Source organism: Plectropomus leopardus, chromosome 7 (genome assembly GCF_008729295.1).
Source record: "Plectropomus leopardus isolate mb chromosome 7, YSFRI_Pleo_2.0, whole genome shotgun sequence".
NCBI lineage: Eukaryota > Metazoa > Chordata > Actinopteri > Perciformes > Serranidae > Plectropomus > Plectropomus leopardus.
Window position 1 is genome coordinate 31858162 of NC_056469.1, and position 25299 is coordinate 31883460.

Below are 25299 nucleotides of genomic sequence, written 5' to 3' on the forward strand. Positions count from 1 at the left end.
AGAAAAAAATGTTAAAAAATTAAATGTTAACTACATAATAATGCAGTCATTATCAGCTGCTCTCCCTATCTGGTAAATCTTGTGAGACGCAGGCTCCAAAGGGAATACATCAGTTTTAATTACCTTAATGGAGTAATGTCATAGACTCCAGATGATTAAGAGTGACAATGACGGTGATTGTGTCAAAACCTGCTCACCAGGAACTTATTTGACATGTTTCCGTCAGCTGACAGAGTTTTCCAGGAACTGCGGCTGGCCCTCATTCAGGATCTTGTCTGCTTCATGGGACTGCAGTCTAATTTTGGACTCTACTATTTTATCAGTGCACTGAATATCAACTGTAATGCTTTTATTTAAACTCCTGCTGCTTTGAGATCAGCCCCTAAATTTGATTTCATTATAAACACAGATATTCTTATCTCAGGGACATAACTTTAAACCCTGTTTTTCTTTCTGTTGTTTGTTTTTTCAGATGGTAGTGATGGATTTTGCCACCGGTGCTAGTGCACTGGAGTTTAAGATTTTACATAACAAAAAGTATGATGCATATTCAGCTCCCACACATACAGTATCAACCTCACTGTGACCAGTTACAATATCAACTAGTAACTAGTAAAGTACATTTACACAAATACTTCCAGTGCAGTGTGTGCCATCTGCTAGCGGTTTGGTGGCAGGTACTAGTTGAAGAACTGAAACTTCTCCTGTGTGCCAAGCTTGTAGGAGAACTAGGGTGGCTGACACTAAAATGCAAGAAGCCATATCATTAATCAACATGGCAGATTCCATGTAGGGAAACCCGCTCCCTATGTAGATACAGTATTAATTGCTCATTCTAGATCAAGAAAACTCAACTACTCCTATTTTCAGGTGATTATAAAAAAGTCAAAACATAGTGCTGAATATTATATACCATTCCTGTCAACAGAAACCCCTAAATCCTACACACTGGACCTTCAGGCACAATTCTGAGGTATGCAAACATTCAAAATTTTTAAAAACATGCACAGGACTAAATCGCGCCTGCATCTTAGAAAGAAAGAGGGGGAATTTATTTGCATTTCAAGTTACTATTATAACAATACAACACATAAAATGCACTTTTTCACCCTGCCATAGAGTGACTGCAGCCCCTATCTTGTCACTGCAAGGCTATTTCTGCCTAAGAATGACTTGATTTCATTTACAGTGATCCATATGATCACTGTAAATGAAATCAAGTCATGACACCCAGTCCCTTGTAACTGTCTAAAAACCTTGAAAGGACCAAAAGTCAATGAAAAAGTCAAGCACTTGAATACAGAGAGCAAGGCATGTAATTTTAATTTATGATCTAGAAAGATGTGCATGATTTAGTGGGTCACGGGCATGTAAAAATACAACCAAAACATTAATGTCACCTCCTGGGCTCTGTAGTAAAACCCTTTGAGCTATATCTTATGTATGAAAGTTGCAGTACAAATAAAGATAATTGTTGTTGTTGTTGTTGTTGTTGTTGTTGTTATTAGAATTATTAAAGCTTTAGAAACCTTTGCTGAAAGTGAGTATATGTCCATCTGTATTGTGGTAGGGCGTACTCGGCGAAAACACATAAATCCACCAATCAGACTCCTCATGCCTTAATATAACCAATCAAAACAACAACACCAATGAGAACTAGCCAATCAGAGGGAGAGGAGGGCGGGTCATCCCTTCGCCATGCTAGTGAAAAAACAACATGGATTTGTCCAATGAGAAGAAGAGAGGGGCGTTTCTGTCGGCTTCACTCTGCTCTGTGTGTTGAGTCCTGAACCGCAGTAAACAGCAGACATACAACGAATGACAAACAAATAAACACAGTGACAGGTAAGACGGCGGCTAAAAATTAACACGTACTTAACTGCATGCTGAATATATAACGGTTATAAACAGGCATTTAAGCAGTGCGGATTGTCATACAGAGCTGCCGTGTTGGCTCGTGTTACCTAAATATAATTGAATTATGCAACGACATGAAATACTGTTTTTGTCGATCGTATTGAAATAATGATTGAAATAAGAATAATCGCTTTTGTGAATAAGAATAAAGGCGTTGTAGCGGTTTTCCTGCGGCCGGTACGCTGTGTCCTCGGCTGATGCTCGGCAGTATGGCGGCCTGTGTACAAAGGGTACGTTATGTGAGCAGACAGCAGACATGCTGCATGGTGTCTCTGAGCAACAACATACGGTTTGTCGCTGCATCTCTCATTATTTACACGGTCTCCGTGTCCTGGTCGTATTTGCTTACACGGTGTAACAGCTGCTGCGGCCTTGGAGGCAGTGACTAACCTGATTATTCTCCCCAGCCGATGACACATTTTAGGATAGACCTACTTCTGCAACAAAGGTACATTTAGTACTCAAGCGCTGTACTCAAGTAGCCTACAATTTTCTGGATCTATTACATTATTAAAGTATTTACATTTTACAGTAGTGGAGGAAGTACTTAGATTACTCGCAACACCACACTGTAAAAATAGTGTTACAAATTAAAAAGTCCTGCAGCAAAAAAAAGTACAAAAGAATTAGCATCAAAATATGCACAAAATGCCGAAAGTAAAAGTACTTATTATGTAGAATGGCCCACTTCATTTTTATGTACTTGTACATTACTTGAGTATACCCATCTCACAGTGGTGGAAGAATTATTCAGATTAGTAGCAATAATATACTGTAAAATTAATCTGTTACAGTAAAAAGCCCCACACAAAAAAATTAACATCAACATTTACTTGGTAAAAATATTCAGTATGGACCATTTTATTTAAGGTACAGTATAGTCATGGAAGACGTATACAGATTAGTTGCAATACTACACTATAAAAATAATCTGTTACAAGTAAAAAGTCCTGCATTAAAAAAAGTAAAAATACAAAAGTATTCACATCAAAATAAACTTAAAGTACTGATATTTAAAGTACACATAAATAGTACTCAGGGAGTGCTACTGTACTTAATATCAGCAAGGCAGATAAGAGTGTGACCTTGAGACCATGAGTGTGATATTGCTTTTACATTTGATGTTGACATGGCTGAGTTACTGTGTGATTACTGAAGTGTATGAGTAATGTGCACATGACTTTACTGTTGCAGCTAATAAATGTGTAGCTAGTTTCAATTACTTTATATACTTCTGGGTAATGTACCCTGTTGTTTAAAATGTCATAACATAGCTACATTTAGAAATGTACTCACTAAATAAACCCTAATAATAGTCAACATGGGAATAAGCCATTAGAGGGTTTTAAAAATCTTGTGGGAAATGTGATGGCAGATATGCAGTTATCCATTTTCAGTATTTTCTGATGGCTTAAGGACCAAGAAGTCACTTCACCGATGAGGCAGTAGCCCTGGAGAACATGCAAAGTGATAAAAAGTGTTACTGAATTAAAGTATAAAAAACTGTAGCGATGATTTCAGGATAAAACACAAGATTTAGGACAAAGTGCGTTGAGAATGAAAACAAACAAACATCAAGCAAAGGTCATAGTCTAGTTTCGTCCCAACAGAATTATTTCTGAAGTACTACAAGAGATTTTTGTTCACAGACAGCGCATCTGTTGAGGTTTGTTCTCCCGTAAAGAAGTTCCCTGGAATCCGTCCAGGTACAATTTCACATTCAAGCGGCTGTGTGGCATTTGGTTGGTCAGCACATCCTGCTGCACCCACATGGCAGTTCCTCTCTGCTCATGCTGTCTATTGTGTTGTGTACAGACAACTGCAGCAATGGGCAAGTTACATTCTCAGTTGGCCAACCCCAAAGACGAGAGTCAGGACGCGCTGACGGTGTCCGGAGAGTACAGAGACGGAGAGGAGGATGGGAAGAACGGAGACGTATCGCAGTTCCCCTACGTGGAGTTCACTGGACGGGACAGCGTCACGTGCCCGACATGTCAGGGCACCGGCAGAATACCACGAGGTAGGTTGTTATTACTCAACAAGCATTATCAGTCTAAACTTTAATTCTGTATGAAGAGCAGTCGGGCTCAGCGACATAAAGATATTTTGTCGTGTTGAGATATGAGACTGTATATCGTCTTAGATATTAGATATTTTTATATAATAATATGAAATAAATGGTGTTTTTTCCTGATTTAAAAGGTTTTATTGCAGTTATGTTGTTATTTCTCTACTTGCTTTAATAATTGCCTTCACAGACTTAGTCATTATGTTTACATTACTAATGATTGATCAAAAATGTAATTGTGTTGATATTTTTTTCAAAGTACCAAAAGTCATTCCAACAATTTTGTCACATCAAAGATGAAATTTCATTAAAAAAAAAATAGAAAAAGTAATGTTTGATTCGGTTTCCCTGTAGCATTAATAAAGTGCTTTCGATATTTAAAAATATCAATATATATAGTGTATCGAGATATACTTAAGCCCATGGAAACATAAGCAACAATCAATACAAGTTAAAAAAAAAAAACATCCAAAGGAATTGTTTCTTAAGAGTTAACAGTCAACAGTTTGTCTTATCTGCTCCTCCAGGACTGCGTGGGGGTTTATCACGTGATTGACTGTGCTGGCAAAATGAGCAAACAACCTCACAGCTGTCCTCACATTATGATTCAAATGTTGCTGATTATAGCAGAGAAAACCCCTTCAAACAAACGAGAACAGCCAGGAGAGAAACACAGAATACTGAAGTAACCAAACCTGTTCTAATATCAGCAGAAAATGCTGTTTTGTGAGTTTTCTTTCAAGCTGCCCTAGGCACTGACCTTCAAACTCAAGCATGAAGCAACATTGACAGATTTTCACTCATCAATACTCACAGATCCTGTAACGTGTTGGTAAATCCTCAAGAAACCTGTTTGCAGACGTTTGCATTTTCAGGCAGGTTGAGGTTTGAACTGCACCGGCTTAAAAGCCTCTATCGGGATTTTATTGTGGCAAAAAGGGCAATGACGTGATGGACTGACTTAACAGTCAACAGTGATAACTTTATGGCCAAAGAACTAATTTGTCACTGCCTAAAACGTTTACCCCATTATTTATTCAGTTGTTAAGGTTTGGTAGGTTAAAAATAAAACAATCATCAATAAAAGATCTATAATTTTAAGAGAGAAAAAGTCAACTTTAGAACATGTCTGAGCTTCTTCTCAGGTCGTGTACATTGATGTTGCGCAGAGCAGATCTTACACACCGTTCTCCATCAAACAGTAGTGTGACACAGCTTTTTCCCTCCTTTTCTTTGAATTATTCAACAGGCCAAGAGAATCAGCTCGTTGCTCTGATTCCGTACAGCGACCAAAGGCTGCGGCCGAGCAGGACGTAAGTCTGCACTCAGTGCTCTTTTCAAAGCATGCTCTGTGTTAGCCGTCTGCATGATGATGAAACTCAGTGAGCACACACAGTAGCATGACAGACTTTGAAGTCTTTGGCAGTTTTTAGGGTCTCACTTCTCTTTTCTCCCTCACGCAGAAAGCTGTATGTCACGATATCAGTCGCACTTTGCCTGCTGCTGTCTGGTCTCGCTGTTTTCTTCCTATTCCCTCGCTCTATTGATGTCTCTTACGTGGGAGTGAAGTCCGCCTACGTCTCCTACGACCTGGACAAACGAATCGTCTATCTCAACATTACAGTAAGACGGTTTCTGCATTTTTCACTGACTTAAAATGAAATCCAGGCTTGTGTTTAGTTTTCACTTTTTGACCAAGCCCTAAAGGACTAATGTGTAGGATTTAGGGGCATCTGATGGCAGTCATGGTATATAATATTCATAACTATGTTTTCATTAGTTGATGAGCACCTGAAAATAAGAAAAGTTGTTTTTGTTACCTTTTGTTACCTTACACTCCTACTAGGTCATAGGTGATGATTCAAAGGGATTACTTCTTTATTGTTTTTTTTAGATCCGATGCCAACATTGGTCCTCAGTAAGACTAATAACCAATATTTGGAAGCAATATGCATCTACAATAAAAATTAAAATCTTTCTGTGATATTTAGAATTTGCAATATAACAAACTCCAACACAAAACTTTATTCAAATGCCTTTAGCAAATGTTTAATGAAAACCGAAACATTCAACATCCAAATACAGCAGATTCCCAGCAACATGTTTTGGAAAGTCAGGTGAAGATTTAATTAAAAACTGAATAAATAATAATATCTCCCTGAGGTTTTACAAAGTAAAGGTTCTCTCTCTGGTTCTTTCTTTGCACTTTTTTTCATCAATATATTTTATTGGTGATCATTAAAATAAAACACAAATATAGATAATCTGCAAAATGCCAAATATTGGCCCCAGCAATAATCTGTCGACCCCTAATATATTGTTTTGTAGCAAAATCAAGCATGGAGTATCTTTAATATTAGGGCTTTTTACATCAAGTTCTCTATTGCCAGAATCTCACACTTTCATCTTCTTCCACCCAGAGCACTCTGAACATCACCAATAACAACTACTACACCATATCTGTGACCAACATCACAGCCCAAGTGCAGTTCTCCAAGACGGTGATCGGCAAGGCCAAGTTCAGCAACAGCTCAGTGATCATACCTCTGGATGAACGACAGGTAGGCTCAAATACACTATATACTGCACGTGCACACAAGCTACTGAAATTCTGATTCACTCATGACGGCAGCTTGCACAGCCCACACAACAGCTCATTGTTACACCCACCGTCACAATACAGAGGAGCCTCGTCCAGTTAAACTCACAGACTTGTCATGTGCTCAAAACTAATGTTTCTGCAAAAATCCAGACTTCAAAGATTTTAAGCACTATTTAAGTCTTATTGTCTTAAAGTCTTGTGACACGACAAATCTTGGTACCACTGCTCACTATTACACCGTCGATTTCACAGAATTAATTTCTATTAGTTTTTGTTGTGATTTGCATACACGTGTAATATGTTAATGTACAATATTGTTTCCTCCTTAAATACTTGTAAATGTTAAAATGTGTAAACTTTAAAATGTGTTCATTGCAGATTGACTACACAGTTCCCACCACCATTGCTGATGAGATGAGTTATATGTTGTAAGTATATTTCTAGAAGTCAAAATAATGACAATAATAGTCACACTTCATTTTAAATCATAAACCACTTTTTTTCTTACAGTGACTACTGCACCTTGCCGACCATTAAAGTTCACAATATAGTGGTCATGATGCAGTAAGTATGATCCTGTGTACAATATTTTAAACAAATACCCTTCTTTAATCCCACATTCTGTTATTTGTCTTTGGAAATAATCATAATAATCATCCTGAAAGCGACACACTGCCATTATCTCAATAAATCTCTCCTCCACACTCACACATTTCACCCACACACACTGAGGAGCTGCCCACAAACAACACAGTCCAACAGGAGAAACGCGGGCCTTTGGGTGCCTTGCTCATTTACACGTCAACGCTGACATTCAAACAGATTGTACATTTAACGGAACAAACGTTTCTCCGGGGCAGAAATAATCTTTATTAGCAGACTTAATCCTCTGTGGTCAAAGCCAAATAACAGCTTTCTAGCCAAGTAACAATAGACTGAATCCCAGTAAATGGGTAAAAAAAGAAGCCACTGATACTGTAACACCCACTCATGCAGTTGAGTGGTTTTATATCACGACCAGAATGCCCTAAAGACCACTTGCTTCAGTTTGATGGATTGAACTAGAGAAGATGTGTTTATCCCCGCAAAAAAAAGGAAAGCTTTTGTCTCTGTCTAGATATCTTGGGAGGACAAAGCAAACAGCTGGCTTTATGAGGAAAACAACACAACTGTAACACAAATATGTATATGCATAAACAAGAAAAATAATAATATAGTACTGCTAAAAGCAAGCTGCTGGTACAGTTGGTTGATGCATGATGAATTATGTTGGATTACTATTTCCTGATTAATGAACTATTTGGGATTTTTGGAGTAATTATATAAAAAATCAGAGCATTTAAATACTGATTTGAAAATCAATTATTATGGCAACAATCAAAGCTTTAGCTGTATACTGAAAAGGCTTCGCTCCAGCCGGTGATCAGTGCATGTTTTCGGCTCAACTGTTTCCAACATGGTGGCGAGGTCACAAATGCCTTAATTTCACAGCTAATGGGCAATATAGTCATAAATATTGATTCATTTAGGGCCGCATAGTTTGACAGTTTACAAGCATCGATCGACATGACCATCAGCCGCGTTAAGTCACAAAAGTTTCCGACTACAGTTTCAACTAGACCAAACTAGCCACATTAAGCTAACATACAACACCATGACAACGCTGTGAACAAGCCTTCTGACCTTTCAAAATTATCAATGTCACAGTCATGAATTAATATGGGAAAAAAACCTATTGCACAAAAACCCTTGAGGCTGATATTTGTCTACGTTAGTAAAACAACTTGACTTTATCTGTTGTTTTTGGGATCTACTTATTTAGATTATCATGTCATGTCAATCCAAAAGTTATTTCCCACAGAAATATTGAAAATCTACTAAAAGTCAAATCTCAACCTTAAGAACAGCAGTTTCACATCCATATTTTCCACACCGTGATGTGTCACAGTCTCTTGTCGTACCTTGTTGTCAGATGAACAGCAGTTGACTCTGCGGTTATTTTCCAGGGTGACGGTGACCACGTCTTACTTTGGCCACGCGGAGCAGGTCTCCCAGGAGATGTACCAGTACGTGGACTGTGGGGGGAACACCACCTCCTTGCACGGGCACGTGCAGGTCTACCAATAAAGGAAGAGAAAAGAGTCCATGCATTAAGTACTGCTGCGACTGAGAATCTTAGAGAAAAAACTGGGCTGGGAAGTCTTTCCGCATTGACAAAGGAATAATGGACAGGGATGTATTTTTCTTAAACCAGTCAGTGGCTCATCCGTTCGTAAATTCCCAACCACTTTCTTCTTTTAAAGTCAAATGTGACTATTAAAAGAGCTCCATTTGGTTGGTTACTTGTCGAACAGGCTGGTAAAAGCAGACAAACACAGCCAGAAATTTTGAAGGATTTGCCTCAAGATTTGACGTTATTTTCACCCTGGTGCCAACGAAATAGACATAATTTAATATTCACATTAATGGTAGACATTCCCATCATGTTTACACCATCACTCCTCAGCAGTAAAATTACTGAAAGCAATAGTTTCACATGTGATGCACTTTAACCCGATCCTTATCTACAGATATTAAGAATGTCCTCCGAGTGCTCCCAACTTCTTTATACCACTTTAACGAAAAATACAACAACTGAGGTTCAAGATTTTTTTGACAGTAAAAACCACTGAGCTGTTCCTGACCGCCTTGTTTTACCTCTTTCCTTTCTCTTTTTATTTTGTTACATGAATATAATTGATAATGTGTAGTGCAAAATAGATGACTTATTGTTTTATGTGATTTTTTTTGCAGGGTTGTTTATTTTTTCTTTGAAAATAGAAATCTTTTCTAATGTTTTGCTATCATTCACCCGAGTGACTTCATAAAAGCTAATGTGACTACTTTGAAGAGGTGACAAAATAACATTGTGAAAGGGATATTTTTTATTTCATAGCAAATGTGGCAGCAATATATTGGGCTATAAACTAAGAATTGTGTAAATGTAAAATATGTATTTGCTGGCTTGCTATATAATTTCTGCTGTGGGAGCAGCTTCCTTCCCTTTTAATGAGGTTGTCCTATTTTTGTGAGCTGTGGTGTCATTCGCAATGACGTGTTTGCTATTTTAATCCTCTCTACATTTAAAACTTGTGTCATGCTGACTGCTATTGTTTGAAATTGAAATTATTATGACATTGTCACTTTTGTTTGCCTTCATATTTTGGATAGGTTTTTCAAACACACCATGCAACGACTTTTGTCTGACAGAATATAAAAAGTATGAATACAAGTTATTTTAAAGTTTCAGATCCTAATTCATTTGTACAGGTACGATAAAATGCAATATGCAAGTTTAACAATTTCTACACAGCCATCATTAGACTGTTTAGGTCTAGATTCAGCCCCTCTTCTTATTTGATTAGACAGACCGTGTAAATGTGTCACTGCCTCTAACTCTTTGGTTTTGTGTTTCTCATGCATGAAGCTGAAAAATAAAATCATGACTTATTTTGAAAGTTTTTGTTGGGTTTGCTTGTAATATTCTCTGTACACACTGGGTGGTGCCAAGTCGTCTACCAAAGTACAGTATAGCCATTCTGGTGGTACTGATAATCTTTTGAAAACTGAGCAAATAGGCTTGATTTCCATAAAAAAAAAATGGAAGAAGGCAATGAGCAATAAAAGAAATGACCCAAAAATCAACAATAAATAAGTAAAAGTACTAGAAATTTGGTAAGAAATAAAAACTTAAAACAATAATAAATAAAAAGCCCACACAAACAAAAACTGAAGAAAAAAAAGATTAAAAAGGAAAGAGGGAAACATTTCAAATTACTGTCCAGGTAAACTACTTTGGACCAAACTGTTGTGTGAATGAACAGACTATCTCACACCCACCACTAGAGGGCATAAACATGTCTTTAAATTGTAACCGTTCATAAGGAAGAAGAGGCTTCGTGGAGTACAATGAGTACCCAGAATAAGACAAATAACTACTAAATAATGCATTTTCTTTCTTTCTTTCTTATTTTAAAAAGCATGCAGGTCAGGACTCTAACATTTTAAATTTAATTCCCAAATCATTTTCTTTTTTCTGTCCTCTGCTTTCACTGCACCTCTCTGATTGTATATATGAGTGTGACTCAGCGCAGACTCTCATTACCTCCCTGCTGCAGTCAGAAGCACAAGACGTCTCCAGTGTATGGCGGTATGTTCACATCTGTTGCGCTCATTTAAACACCAGGTCACTTCCTCTCTGAGATCCAGATCAGTGGTTTGGACCTGAGCTTCACTGCAATACATGTGGCCAAAACACACAAATACACAACCAGTAAGCAAAATCAGTTTGTAAAATTAATAATTTTCTGTATGAAAGACATGTTTTAATCAAATCACAGCCAGTATTTAAGTAAGCCAGTATTGTCTTACCATGGATTTATTGGCATTGGCATACGTTTAATTTTCAAATGTTTCTATTTTGTTATCCATCGCTGTACTCACACACTGTAACATCATTATGACTCAATACATACTGTATGTATGTATGTCATCATACCATCAGGTTTGTTTATCATATAAAAACTGAATATCGGCTAAGATAATGATTTCTTTTAGTCTGAAACAGGCCTATCATTATTGTGTGGAGCTCCTAAAGTCCGATGACATATTTCTTTATCTTGCGTGCACAAGTTAATTTACCATAAATTCATATGCATCTCTAATGCATGCACCATCTATGTATCCATTTCTGCTGTTTGTCAAAGCATTTTGGAAACTCTGTTTTTTGTTAATATTATTATTATTATTATTATTATTATTATTATTATTATTATTATTATTATTATTATTATTATAATCATCATCACCATCATCATAAATTACAATGACAAGATTTTTTTGGGTTGATCAGACACTTTATTATAGTTGAAACTTAACCATTTGTAATAAAAAGATGTGTAAAAAATGAGAAACACACATGCAGGTGAGATTATACATTTAGTTACTGACTGCTACTTTGTTTGAGCTGTTTTGACATGCCCAGTAGCTCACCTGGTAATGTAAGCCCAATGTACAAAGGCTACGTCCTTGCCACAGCAGCCGTGGGTTCGAGTCCAGCCTGGGCCCTTTGCTGGATGTCATCGTCCCTCTCGCTCCCTTTCATGCATTATCTGTCCTATCAAATAAAGGCCCAAAAAATATATTAAAAAAAGATTTCCAGTCTTTACTTGTGCTTGTGTCATATATGTTCATTTTCTCACGAAACGTCTAACATGTCTGTATAAGTTTCAATAACTTTCATTATAGTTATTAAATCAAATACAGCCAAACAAACATCCGAGCATAATCGAAAACTGCTTCCCTCTATTAGCAACACCTGTGTAATAATCCCCCTTTTACGCCATTACTCCACTGTATCTTTACAAAGCAAATACTTGTTTGCTGCTATATTAATACTGTACATGTAATACAGAATCTGTACAGATCTTTAATTCCAGTAGAAAAAGAAAGAATGTGTCATCTAGATAAGTCCTCCAATATGCTGTTTTGACACCATTTATGCTCTGTTTTACCTTCTCTTTCTTGTCTTTTGTATTTTAAAAAATTCTCTAATTTGATATTAAAATGGTTTAAAACTAAACCATATTATGATGAACCCTTGAGTACAGCTAACAATAAGTGGGTCAAGTACAGTGCATAATAAATTTATTGCAATGTGTTTTCACCGTGCAAGTAAACAAAACATGCGTAAATAGTCAAATAATTATGAGACTACAAGCTTCAAAAATCAGCCTCACCACTTGCGTGTTTAGATGCAAACAAAGTAGGGCTATTTTAGGTCATATTGTCTGGGAAATGATAATCACAGAGACTCAAAGCTTTGTCTGGGCCAAATGCTTTAGTGTCACTGCCGCTGCAATGAAAATCCAGCAGGGTGATTCAGTGTCTTGTCTGTGGGCGTCTGTTATGAGGCACAAAAAGTTGAGGGCTGATGAAAATGGCAAAGTTCATTTTCTGCAGAAGCAAATAATCACATGGAAATCTACTTTCCTGTGAGCTCTGGGTCAGTAGGTTTCACTGTACACAGGCTCAGCAGAGAGGACAGCCACATCCCCTATTGACTTGGTTGTGTTATTGCCATTACAGCAGAACCCCCTCACCCCAAACTTCATATAGACCACGAAACTCCTCTCACCAGGTAAAAGGAAATGGCTTTTCCACATGTGTTCTACATATAGTCACATCTTAAAACAAGTCTGGCTTTCTGAAAATAAGAAGCTAGTTGGCTCCAGACTGAGGATTTTTTTCTGACTGTGGTTTCCTTTGCAAAAATGAAATCTAGTACTAGACTATCTGGAAGTGAACATCATGACTAATCACGTTTGCATAATGAACAATTACAGCCATACAAAGCTGCCTTTTTATTTACCTCTACTGTTATCTAGCCATGCATAGTTTTGGAACAATTTCCAGTGTGCCTCTGAGACTTCTGCCATCTTCCCTAATGCAATAAATGTAATAAATTTAATTAATGGAGCACACAGTATAAACAAAAGGTATTTAAAACACTCAGAAGAATTTTGTGTTTCCAGAGATGGTAACCCTGTTTCTCTGGATAATAAACAAACACCCTGTCAATAGTTTTTTTTTTTTTTTAAGAAATAAGCAGTTCCAAAGAAAACCAAGGGCACCTTGACTGTTCTTTGTATTTATTTATTTATTTACATCTGCAGTATGTTGCCTAGATGAAAAAGATGGGTATCTCCAAACTGGGACAAATTTTAAAAAAGCAAAAACCAAAACAAAACAATCAGCAAGGCATGATACCATTAGAGCTAAGTTTATTATATTATGATTTATTACCTCTTTTCAACTACAAATTATGTTGGTAAAGAAAAACTTAGAAAAATCAGTTTTATCTGATAAGAGTAAGTTTGCAGTCTGTTTATCTTACTTCAGTAATTTTAATTGCAGCAAACTGTACATAATGATTGCAAAAACATTTCGATATTAACCTGTATGGATTTGTCCCCCACCTCTATTAGACACTGTATGTTACTGGTCGTTGTTGCTTTTATATATGTTCCTATCTTAACCTATTTTCACCATTTGTGTGCATAAAAGTTTAGTGTTTATTCTGATATATTTTTGTTTTGCTTGTTTTTGCTTGTTGTTTTGTTTTTAGCAGTGTGTCTATTTCCCTCTTTTCCTAGATTATTTTATAACATTTGCAAGTTTGGCAATATACAATTTATTGTAATGTTAACGAAATGTGCCCTTTTTAACAGAAAACCAAACAGCTAATGTTGGCAGCCGCTCTGACCTGGTCTAATATGGTCCTGACTCCGTTCTTGCTGGTCTTTGATGGTTTGACATGCTGGTATGATCAGCCTTACAAGCTGCATACATGCAACACAATGCACAGCACATGACAGCAGACTCAACTGATTTAGTCCTGTTTTTCATACTCCCCTTCATGAGTGTTATTTCTCCATACTCAAGGAGTTTCATTTTTAAATGAACCTCGACGGATAAACTAGCTAAAGTGACCATCACAAGCCGGTAGGACCAGCTAAACCATCAAAAATTATGCAAAAGCATACATTTAGCTGGGTCAAGCTAGCTGGTCAACAACCTTAACCACCTTATGCTAGTCAAGCGGTTTTTTTTCGGCAGGGTGTTTTAAATGTGGCTAATACATACAATCCTGATTAATATTTTAAAGCCGTGTAAGATTAACAAGACTTCTTCTTTAAGGTTTCTACAAAAAAAATACACAATTACCTTCCAAGTCGCACTGAACAGCCGTCGTGTGTCTTTGCTTCAGCACTTTGACGGATTTGTTTGTCGGCTAGTAAAAACCGTTGACGTTAGCAGCTAGCTAACCGACGCAGCTAGCTCGTTAGCTGAAAAGCTAAAGTAACCGTTGGCGGTTAAAGCTTCGAGAAAACTGATTTAAAGTCATTTGTTTGTGGTTATAACTAATTTCCAAACAACTAGCGTTCAAGTATCTGTGAGCACTTTCAAAACTCACGACGCGCACCTGAACTCTCCACATAGGCCGGCCCCCTCTTGGACTCTCCCCGCCCCGCCCCGGCTGCTCCCCCCCCGGCTCTAACCTGGTGGGGAGTCCCTGAGTCCAGCAGCCAGCGGGGCCGACGTGGGGACGTCTCGGTGCTCTCTCCTCCATCTCTATCTGCTCCTTCCTCTCCAGGAGACAACATGGGTTTCGTGGGTCTCGCCTCAACACTTCTTTTGGCCTCCGTGGTCGCTGTTTGCTCCGCGGGGTCGGACGCGCCCCGGGGAGTCCCGGTCGGGTTCGTTTTTGACCCGAAAGCGACCTGCGAGCCGCCGTGCAGACACGGAGGAGTCTGCACCCGCAACAACACATGCTTCTGCTCCAAAGGCTACGAGGGAGAGACCTGCCAGTATGGTGATGTTACAAGCCTTTTATCCACCTTTACATTTAAGTGCATTTAAAGTTTTCTTTTGTTATAAAAACGTATATTTATTTTGTTTCAACATGTCAGAAGACAGTGTGATCTATATTCCTCCTCCTGCAGAAGAATCAGTGCTGACATAAGTTTATGTATATTACAAAGATATTAAATATCTGTCATGCACTTAAATGCATTTATCCGTGGAAAGAATATAAACTACAAATACAAAGACAAACAAATCATTAAATATCTTTTTATGTTTATTAAAGCAAGTTTAAGACTGTGCAATTTCAGTATCAAAACCTGCAATTTATCGCAATGTGCAATTATCCATGTGCAATTAGTATATATATGCATCTAGTTTATGCTGCATGTATTGCTCTTTTTGTTGTATTTATCTTGAACATACGGCTGTGGGACTAATAAAGGACTATTTTATTAACTTGCACCTGAAATTATTTGCAAAAAATCCCCAGTGTTGATGGGGAAAACCTCTTGATTCTAAGATATAAAAGTTTCATTTCCAAAACACTAAAGAGAGCACATTCCTCATTCTAATCTCCTAATCTGCCATTTTTTACACCATCTGTTTACAGTACATCTTTGCACATCCTGCAAAACTGTTTCTACAACTTATTCTGAAACAGCTACATTGTATGTATGTGTTGTGTCATAGTAATTTTAAAGGTCCCTTTCCATTTTTTTTATTGTATTTTTTTCTGTTCTGTTTTTAAGTTCTTGCATGTGGCAGTACTTTGACTTATTTTTTTAATTTCACAGTGCGATATTGTTTATTTAGTAGTATTGGAGAAACATATGTGTCAGCGAAACAAACACAAATATAAAAAAGTAGACCTGTATTTGCACACAGACTTGTACATTTTACTTTACATCACACTTTTGCTTTTACATATTTAATCAAACCATAAATGTAATGTGAGAATCTTGTCTGTCGTCTCGTGTGAATGCAGCCAACTGTTACCCCAAATGTAAGAATGGAGGAACGTGTCTTCGTCCTGGAAAATGCAGATGTCCTGCGGGATATGGGGGAAGATACTGTCACAAAGGTGAGCAGGAGTTCTCAGTAGTGACTCCAAAAATGAGATATCCGGTTGCTACAGCAGTTATTGTGAAGTTGTTGACAGAGTTTTGGGACTTGGAATACTCTCGAAGGTTTCTTTTTGAGTCCTCATGCATTTATTTATCTGAATCTATCCTACAGTAACTGACTGTATCCTGTGTTTCTCTTCTTCCATGTGATTCTTTTACCAGACATACAGCAGATTCCCTCAAACCTCCAAATCACAAAGTAGAGCAGATTTTCCCCTAAAAAAAAAAAACCCTGCAGCAGTAGATCAGTAAGCACACAGTAAATATTTCTGCAGTGGCTCGACTTTTACTGTATGCTATAAATAATAAATTAGCCAAAAGCAAAGGTTATAACCATCAGGGATAAACTGTAGCTATAACTGAGAAAACTGGACACATTTCCTTCATTTTTCCTACCTGTGGAGGAGTTTCCACTCACACAGGTACAGTCATTTCACATATAATGGGTTTTTAAAAGATGGTAATGATATTATTTAAGCATTAATAGCTATAAATGTCTCTAGTTTTTGGCAAAACATTATGTTAGATCAAAATAATTTCTCTTAGTGTGGAGAAGTCTTAAGAAAAAAAAACATTCAGACCAGTGTTTCTGTACCTGGAGTCGACAGCAGATAAATAACAGGCCAGTAAAAACGTCTTCCTTTTTCTTTTATAGAGAATTATGACTGGAAAGTATTACCTCATAAAGCCTCTAAAAATACATTTAAAACCTAGAAACCTCTGGTAGAAATATAAAACTAGAGACTAAAGGGTTCAAACAGGGGCGTTTCTAGAATTTGAGAACACCGGAGGCTTCGCCCAGAGTCTGAGGGGGACTTTTTTTTGTTCTGCCTGAAAGAAATTATTACCTTCTTTTATTGAACAAACTGAACACAGAAAGGAACAAGAAAACCACCATTAAAAAAAATAAAAAATAAAAAAATGGAACAGTAATTACATGGAAAATGCTTCAAACTTATTCTCTCTTTCAACTTATTAAAACAAAATCCCTTAGTGCAATATTGGAATTTTTTACAATGTATTAATCGCACAAGTGTACATTGCAAAAGCAAATTAAAAGGTCACATGCAAAAAAGATTGGGGAGCACTGATTTAAATAAGTTTGATTTTCTGTAAATGTTATCATGCAGCACAATTAACGGTTAAAATGTCAGTTTTTTGGTGTCTCATCAAACATTTTTTCAGGAGGATTTGTGACCCAGTTATGTATTTCTAAAACTAGCGCAGCCAAAAGCACTTGTGGACGGGACAGGTGAAACTATGACCGCTGAAAGGTGTGATCTGTGTCTGTGTTTTGGCAGTGACGTGTGACGGGGGATGCTGGAACGGAGGGGAATGCACCGCCGTCAACGGAGTGGCCAAGTGTATCTGCCCCTCGAGCTGGATGGGCTCAAAATGCCAGGAGGGTCTGTTTATGGCCGTATCTAATTACCCCGTTAACACCCGAGGTCAAAGTCGCCAAATGGAGCCGGCTCTCTCAGCTGGAGCCGCTCGTCAGCAGCAGCTCACTGAAAACATTTAAAATGCTTTTCTGCTTCCAAGTTGCTGTCGAAGCGATTCATCTAACTCTGGATATGAACGACATTTAAATTTACGGCTGGTGAATGTTGATTTCTTGGCAGTAAATTGAAGCTCAAATTGGGCTCAGCAGAAATTTCTTATAGTCTTATTGGTTGAGATAAACTTTTTGTAAATTTAGAAGCAAACAAACTGTTTCTTTCCTTTTAAAGGTTTTTTCTTAAAATTTTAATTGATATGAATGAAACGGACTTCACTTAAACTGTAAATTGTGATAGTGAAAATAGTCATTTTGCTGTTGTGACGCTTGAAAAATGTATTCATGGATTCACAGACTTCTCTTTCACAATGTAAATCAATGGGAAAAAGTCAATTTGAGCCCAAAGGCGACTCATGATGAAACAGGAAGTTGTAATTTCATGTTTTGCCACTACAAAAATTGGCATCAAACCCCAGCACTGTTCCTCTGTGAAACAGCTCGCCAAAATCTGTCTACCAGCTCATCTGATGCTCACAGATTTACAAGTTATATGTTTGTTCCATCTGTACAAAACCCAAAGTGTAAAATCATCTCTGTAGCTTCATATTTAAAGTACAGATATTAGAGTCAAACTTCTCACCAAACTGCTTGTAAGAAAGCGAATAGACCACTTCCCAAAATACTCCTCTAACTCATCTAAATTTTCTGCCTCACGAGTATTTTTCAGCATCCAGTAAATGTTTGTCGCCTCAATCTAAAGTTCAAATCTCTGAGAAAGTCTTAATGTTTTGTTCCCTGTGCAGCGATCTGTCCCCAAGGCTGCAGGAACGGGGGAGTCTGTGTGGCCCCAGGAATCTGCAGCTGTCCGGAGGGATGGCTGGGAGGCGCCTGCCACACTGGTGAGTTCAAACTGGTCCCAGTGACCAAACATTTCTGTATGCATCAATGCACTTTACAAGCGCCATTTCTTTTGTCTCTGTTCTTCCTCTCCTGCTCGTTCAAACTTTTGTTCTGTTCAGTTTTGGTCGTGCTTTCCCAGGGTGCCTGTAAACTGTCTACAGCTTACTCAGAAGACGAATGTTGAACTGCCAAACAGCCGAGAATGATATAAATCGGATGTATGCGTCTGCTGAGGGAGCATTCTCAGCTCAGTGTTTTTCCAGATGTGACAAAACCCTGACGTGGAGGCACTTCTCATATCTGTTTCTGGATTTCTGTTGTTTGAAACGTCACAGTCATTTACTTGTTTCTCAGGTTTTTTACAAATTTTTAACATTTTTGTTGTTTTTTTTTGTTTTCTTTATAGCCGTGTGCGGTCAGTCCTGCCTGAATGGAGGGAAGTGTATTTCACCAAACAAATGCCGCTGTCGCCCCCCTTTCTCCGGCCCTCGCTGCGAGGAGAGGAAAAAGTCCCACTAGTGTGACCCTGCAGGGGTCAAAGGTCAATAGGGGACTCAATGCGGATGAGGACTATTATTTTTTAAGCTGAAACATTTGTAGTTTTTGCATTTTTATCATACCTGTAATTCTTTTTTAAGAAACCTTGAACCTGTTAGTTCTCATTTGACTGTATGAACATGAACTGTACTGTAAGTTGTGTCATTAAATAAATAAAAAAGTGAAATGCATTAATATTCAAATCTCATTTAACCAAAACAAACGCATAGAAATAGTACATTTCTTTATTTTGTCACTTGTACCACAATGTAATCTGGTGTTGACATTATTTATTTATTTTTTTTAGAAAACAAACCCTATATATAACTCCAACAGGTGGTCATTATCCAGTCAAACAATATATTAATGAAAGCAATAAAGAAAAATAAACACATTTTTGTTAAATGGCAGCATATTCATATCGATGTCTTCAGTCTAAAACAAGTTACTGATGTGTTCCAACTGAATTAATCATAACTCAAAAAGCAGACTCCTAAGAAACAAGCAGTGCACATCAGTTTGATAAAAAGCTATAATTTGGCTAAACTGTGAAAAATCTAAAACTAAAAGCTTGCTGGTAACAACCTTCATCTGGTCATTGACTTATTTTACATAACACTGTGCAGCAACACTCACCCATCTGTGGAAAGTCTCTCTGCTGATGCCTTTAACAGATGTGTGCCACTGTGAGCCTTGAGGTAGTGATAAACAGGGACCAACAAGTGCAATTCATCAAGTCTCCCTGTTAGCCTTCAAATGTGCACAGAGCCACACATATCCATCAGCACACTCATACACACACACGCACACACACACACACGCACACACACACCAATTTGTGATGCTCTCTTCTTGCTTTGTGCATTTTGTAGCTTCTTTCATCCAATTTCTTTCATTTCTTTTTTCCATCATGCTTGTGACGCCTGTAAAAGTAAAAATAAATGCATTAGCACTTTATATTTTAAAATATGTCTCAAGTGATGGACGCATTTTAATCAAGTGTGTTATAAAATCATTAGTGTATTTTGTAGCATTAAGTACCTAAATATATCAATAACACAAAGTGCTACATTGAATTCATGAGGAAAACTGTAAACAGGGACCACATTTAACAGCAAAATTCTGTCAAAACATCCGTTTACAAACTCTCACGCGACAAACACCTCTACATCCATTAAAACACTACAATATAAAACACTTCTGTCTATGAGCAACGTGCCTGAGCACGTGCGAGCACATGAACTCCACTTGAGTTAAACACACACCTTTGCTCGGGCACACTATTAGGCCGCTCATGAGATTGTTTGTACTCGTGTTTTAAATCATTATGTTTTAGTTTTAGTTTTAGTCCAGGTAAAGTCTGACAAATGTGTGCACATGACAGAGGAAAAACAAACAAACAAACAAAACAACCCTAAATCAGCCTTTAACCCTTTAACAGAGCTGCAAAGAGACATGTTCTGTATATGAAGTGTGACTGCAGTGCTGACCTTTAGTGCGCAGGTGAGGCCCTTGTAGCCTTTCCGACAGTGGCAGTAGTCAGGAAGGACACACCTCCCTCCGTTCAGGCACCGCTGTTTACACACCGCTGTGGAGGGAGTCAAAATCGCAGGGTTTATAAGACAAGACAATAAAGCAGGATGAAATACTGTGGTCTGTTTATCCTGACAGCACAGCAAAATGTTGAATTGTATGTTTTAGCCAGCGTCTCTACAGCCCTGTATTCTGTTTTATCGTAAATACACTCACGTATTTGACACTGGAGACCCTCCCAGCCGGCGGGACAGTGGCATGTGTTCGGTCCCAAACACTCGCCACCATTTTTACACTTTTGCAGACAGACAGCTGCAGAGAGAAAACAGAGAGTGAGGCATGAACACAGCAGTTTGCAGTCATTTTTTTAGTTTTTAGTTGGTGTTTAGGGTCTTAGAGGTGCAATGATTGATCGATTAGTCGTCTGGCGAAAAAAAAAAATCTGCATTTTTCACTATTTTATGACATTTTATAGATAAACCGCTAAATAAAGAAAACGATCAGCAGATTAATCATTATAATCATCACCTAGGATGATTTCTTAGAAGCCTGGAAGGAAGGTACGCCTGTGAGGCTGAAGTCCTCATAGCATAGAGCGAGGTCAAACACGCAAACGCAGACTCACCTGCTGAGAAGATACTCGTGCTGAATGTGGACAGTGTCTTACGTGAGGGACATGAGAAGCTAACGTCCTCACTAATGTAAGCTAGATTGCTAATACATACTGTAAAATATGATTTTATTGTTGCATGCATTTGTAATATTCCTGTCTCCCAACTCGACGCCATCTAGGTAGCTTCTAACATGTGGGGCAGTTTGCATTTATATGGACAATGGCATCAAATGTCGGTTTGTCAGACATGGCAACAATCAGTGTCTCCTCCACACTTTTCTTTGCTATTGGTAAAAGCTGCGACTGTGGTGGTCAAAGTTCACCAAAGTTGAACTTCGCACAATGGGAATATGCAAATTTGCTTTGCCACCTGAAGTGTGTCATTGGCCCCTTCACTCGCACCCTTTGATATGTTTCTGTTAAAACAGGATGTCAGGGTGGGATGCAAGACCTTTTTAAAGGTACTTTTTCTTTTTTTGCATTAAAAGAAAGTTGTGGTTTTGATGTGAGCATACAGGGACATTAAAAATGATATTTTGGCATGCACTGATACCTAGATAAACGAGCGTACATTTTTGCAAATAGTTCTCAACTTAAACCTAACAAAAGTCAGCTAAAGACATGATTCAAAAGCACACTAGCTACATGCAGACGTGACAGTTTGATCTCTATATTACCTATGATGTATTTACTGTGTATGAATAAAACATGGAGTCACTCACGTATGTTGCACCTCTTCCCTCTCCACCCTGACGCACAGGAGCACGTGTTGGGTCCCACACACTTTCCTTTGTTCATGCACATCGGCTCACACACACCTGGAACGCATTTATTTACACATTAGATTCACATATTGAGTTGTGAATGACAATGTTACTTTAAATAAGACTGTTTGAAAATGCGGTCAGTGATTTTACTCACTCTTTTGACACCTTTTTCCTGTGTAGCCTTCAGGACAGGAGCACACGTTGTTCCTCATACACTGACCTCCGTTCTTACAGGGAGGACTGCACACAGCTGAGAAACACAACGTTATTAAACCGTGAAGACATCAGGAGAATTTGTGCACACGGGTGATAGACTTGCAAACACTGACTTTTAGCCTTTAAAAAAAAGTGACCACCTAAAAGATCTTCTCCTAGCAGCTGAAACAGATACAGAAATACTATTTTCTGCACAGTCCCTCTGTGAAGTCGAACAGCCAAGCAGCAAAATGTGTCAGTGTGCTAAATATTAATCTCAGTTTTACCGATTTGACACTGAGAGCCGTAGAAGCCGCTTGGACAGGCGCAGATGTTGGGTTTGATGCAGGTTCCTCCATTCAGACAGACGGGGTTACACAGCGCTGTGGAAGACACACAGAGACACATTTACACAGATTTAATGCTCGTACATAGAGCTTTCTTTTCTATGTACAGTATATGGCAGCAAATAGCCTGTTTGTTGTAAAACGTACTGAATTGTCATGGCAACAGTAAGGAGCCCAAGTTAAAGAGTCAAATACAAGTTTTCTGTCTTAAGATCTAATTTTGTGCCACCTTGCTGTGTGCTCTACAGCTGCAACAATTAATTAATATCTTAGATTTACACGCTTCACACAGTAGAATAGTACATGTAACACAAAACGAACATGCAGCAAAAAGTAATTTTAACTTAATATAGATACATATATATACACACACACAAAATTTATAGACAAATTACTGATTGACTAATTCAGAAAATAATTGACAGATTAATTGCCAATGACAGTTATTTGCAGCCCTAATGTTTTCTATAAAAAATGTGATGTGTGTTACATGTGAGGAAAATATTTAAATAGAAACATCAGCTGTAGCTGCAGTGTTATGTGGATGCAGATGTGTTGACAGGTGTTGTGTTGTACCTGAGTTACATGTTGGTCCGTACCAGCCGGGTTTGCATTTGCAGACATCAGGAGAAACACACTCGCCTCCATTTTCACAGTGCCTGTTACACACCACTGAAACAGATGAATAAATATTATGCACAGAAACTACAGAAACTCCAACTACATGAACAGAAAATCCACAGAAAATAGCGCCACAGCATCATGCCTGCTGCTAATTTACAGACGGGACATGCAGCACAGAAACAGTGTAGACATGAGCAGTTAACCCTTACTCTGCAGTCTTAAGATCTTGGGAGAGAGACACATTTCATTGTTTTATCTACTTTGAATTAAAAATGAAATAATGACTTAAGTTTATATGCTAAAATTCAGCCTTAAGGGTGGGATTACATGTGTGAATTACAACTGGAATACATATTTTTAAAAAAGCAACTAGCAGCTAACAAAAATAAATAAATAACTGCAGCCAACAATCCTTATCCAAACTAAAATTTTTGGGAAAAATGCTTATTGACATTCTTTACAAGATGAGAGTGGTGTCAAAGTTCCCATTTAACTCTCAGCAAAACACTGACTTACTGCATGCCAAAAAATGTTGAAGTATTCCTTTAAATCCGGCACTTTTACCTCAAAATTATTGTTTAATTACAAAGTGTGTTACTGTCCTGCTACGTACAGACAGACCTGTTCAAAGTACTTAAACATCACTCACTGATTTCACATCTGGGTCCCACGTAGCCGTACGGGCAGGTACACAGGTTTCTGGCCAGACAGGTGCCTCCGTGCTGACAAGGCGGCTCGCAGCTCGCTACACAGAGTGGTAAATAACACGAGGATGCTCGTCAGTATTCTGTGTGTGTCAGCACGTTAGAGACAGGTGAGAATATAAAGCTCAGGTTACCTTCCTCACAGGTGGGCCCTCTGTAGCCCACAGAACATTCACACACGTTGGGTTTCACGCACTTGCCCTGGTTCTTGCAGTCAGGTCGACACACGGCTAAGAGGGAAGAAAAGTGGCACAAAATCAAACCAAAGATAAATGAGCATGAGAAATGATTTATGAGTAATGAGCCATGACAGCGTGCAGAGTACTCTGAGGTTTACTTTCTAAAAACTGTGTACCCTTCAAGAGTGATGTGATTTAATGAACGTGTCTCCCTCTCACCGATATGACAGCTGTATCCGGTGTAGCCTTCCCTGCAGGTGCAGGTGTTGGGCAGAGAGCACTCCATGTTCCTCCCACACTGATACCTGCACACAGCTGAAATCAAATCACACCTTTACTTCATGGGAGGACATGAAACTCCACCAATTATCTCTTTAAGTAATTTATCCTGCAATAAAAATAGCGAGCATATGGTGGCCAAAACACCTCTGGTTAAACAAAAAATAAGCGGAGTGAGGAAATAATTTGGGGCCTAGGAAACTTGACAAATGGAGCTTTGTTATTATTTTCCATATCTTAAAGCTGTAACACAGCGTGGAAGTTTTGCTCAATAGTGGCTACTGTGGCCAGAGGTGATGAAGTGTAAGGAAGTGTAATATAAGCACATCTAAAGTTTGCAAGTGAGGCTGTAGCAGCAATATCTTTTCTACCTTTTGTATATTGACCAAAATAACCCTGAACTGAGCAGTATCGAAATTTAATCAAATTGCTGCAATCATTCTTTGATTTACTGTAACATGTAACTGATCCACGACTGCAGCAGCTACAAACCCATACAGTCTGTGATGTGGTGAAAGTCCTGTATTTGATGACGTTGGAAGTTCAGCGCGCAGAGACATGGTACCTTTACATGTGACTCCGTCTCCGGTGTATCCGTATGGGCAGCGTCCACAGCTGAAGGAGCCGGTGACGGTGGGCTCACAGGGAACACCGGGGAAACAGGGAGAGTCAGCGCAGGTCATGTGATGAAATGCTGACCCCCGTCTGACCCCGATGTTGAGGTCGGGATCCAGCTCCGCCCCGCTGATCTGCCCTCTGTGGACGGTGGGGGAAAACACTCTGGTGGCAGTCTGATTCTGCGGCGTTGCTGTCGTCTTTCTGTCATGAGAAGAAACTCTTCTGATACTGGAGATGGTGGCGTCGGGTCTCCTCCTGTCGGGGGGTCGTCTGGGTGAGGTGGGAGATGAAGAGGAGGAGGAGGAGGAGGTGGGATTCATTTCCTTGCTGGAATTTGATTTGTTGATGTGAATATGGCCGTCTGCTCCACCAGCAACTGTCGCCTGAC

The 25299-nt window shown here is 38.5% G+C and overlaps 3 protein-coding genes across 3 annotated transcripts in view; 2 read left to right on the forward strand and 1 right to left on the reverse strand.

Moving 5' to 3' along the window:
* The first annotated feature begins 1752 nt into the window (after positions 1-1752).
* On the forward strand, positions 1753-10084 carry tmem106ba (transmembrane protein 106Ba). Its single transcript, XM_042489962.1, has 8 exons — positions 1753-1845; positions 3733-3937; positions 5235-5298; positions 5449-5608; positions 6406-6546; positions 6966-7015; positions 7098-7151; positions 8594-10084. The coding sequence occupies exons 2-8, from the start codon at positions 3745-3747 to the stop codon at positions 8712-8714; spliced, it is 783 nt and encodes a 260-aa protein (XP_042345896.1). The 5' UTR covers positions 1753-1845; positions 3733-3744; the 3' UTR covers positions 8715-10084.
* A 4705-nt stretch (positions 10085-14789) lies between these two features.
* vwde (von Willebrand factor D and EGF domains) lies at positions 14790-19112 on the forward strand. The gene is made up of 5 exons (XM_042489200.1): positions 14790-15000; positions 15979-16074; positions 17419-17523; positions 18419-18514; positions 18922-19112. The coding sequence occupies exons 1-5, from the start codon at positions 14790-14792 to the stop codon at positions 19032-19034; spliced, it is 621 nt and encodes a 206-aa protein (XP_042345134.1). The 3' UTR covers positions 19035-19112.
* A 227-nt stretch (positions 19113-19339) lies between these two features.
* Positions 19340-25299, reverse strand: part of vwdel (von Willebrand factor D and EGF domains-like) — a 28447-nt gene continuing 22487 nt past the window's right edge. Inside the window, exons 21-31 of the mRNA XM_042489787.1 lie at positions 24859-25299; positions 24234-24329; positions 23970-24065; positions 23781-23876; positions 23084-23179; positions 22448-22543; positions 22120-22215; positions 21921-22016; positions 20802-20897; positions 20543-20640; positions 19340-19975 (exon numbers count right to left, since the gene is read on the reverse strand). Coding sequence (XP_042345721.1) covers positions 19961-19975; positions 20543-20640; positions 20802-20897; positions 21921-22016; positions 22120-22215; positions 22448-22543; positions 23084-23179; positions 23781-23876; positions 23970-24065; positions 24234-24329; positions 24859-25299 — 1322 coding nt within the window. The 3' untranslated portion in view covers positions 19340-19960. The remainder of the gene's footprint in view (positions 19976-20542; positions 20641-20801; positions 20898-21920; positions 22017-22119; positions 22216-22447; positions 22544-23083; positions 23180-23780; positions 23877-23969; positions 24066-24233; positions 24330-24858) is intronic.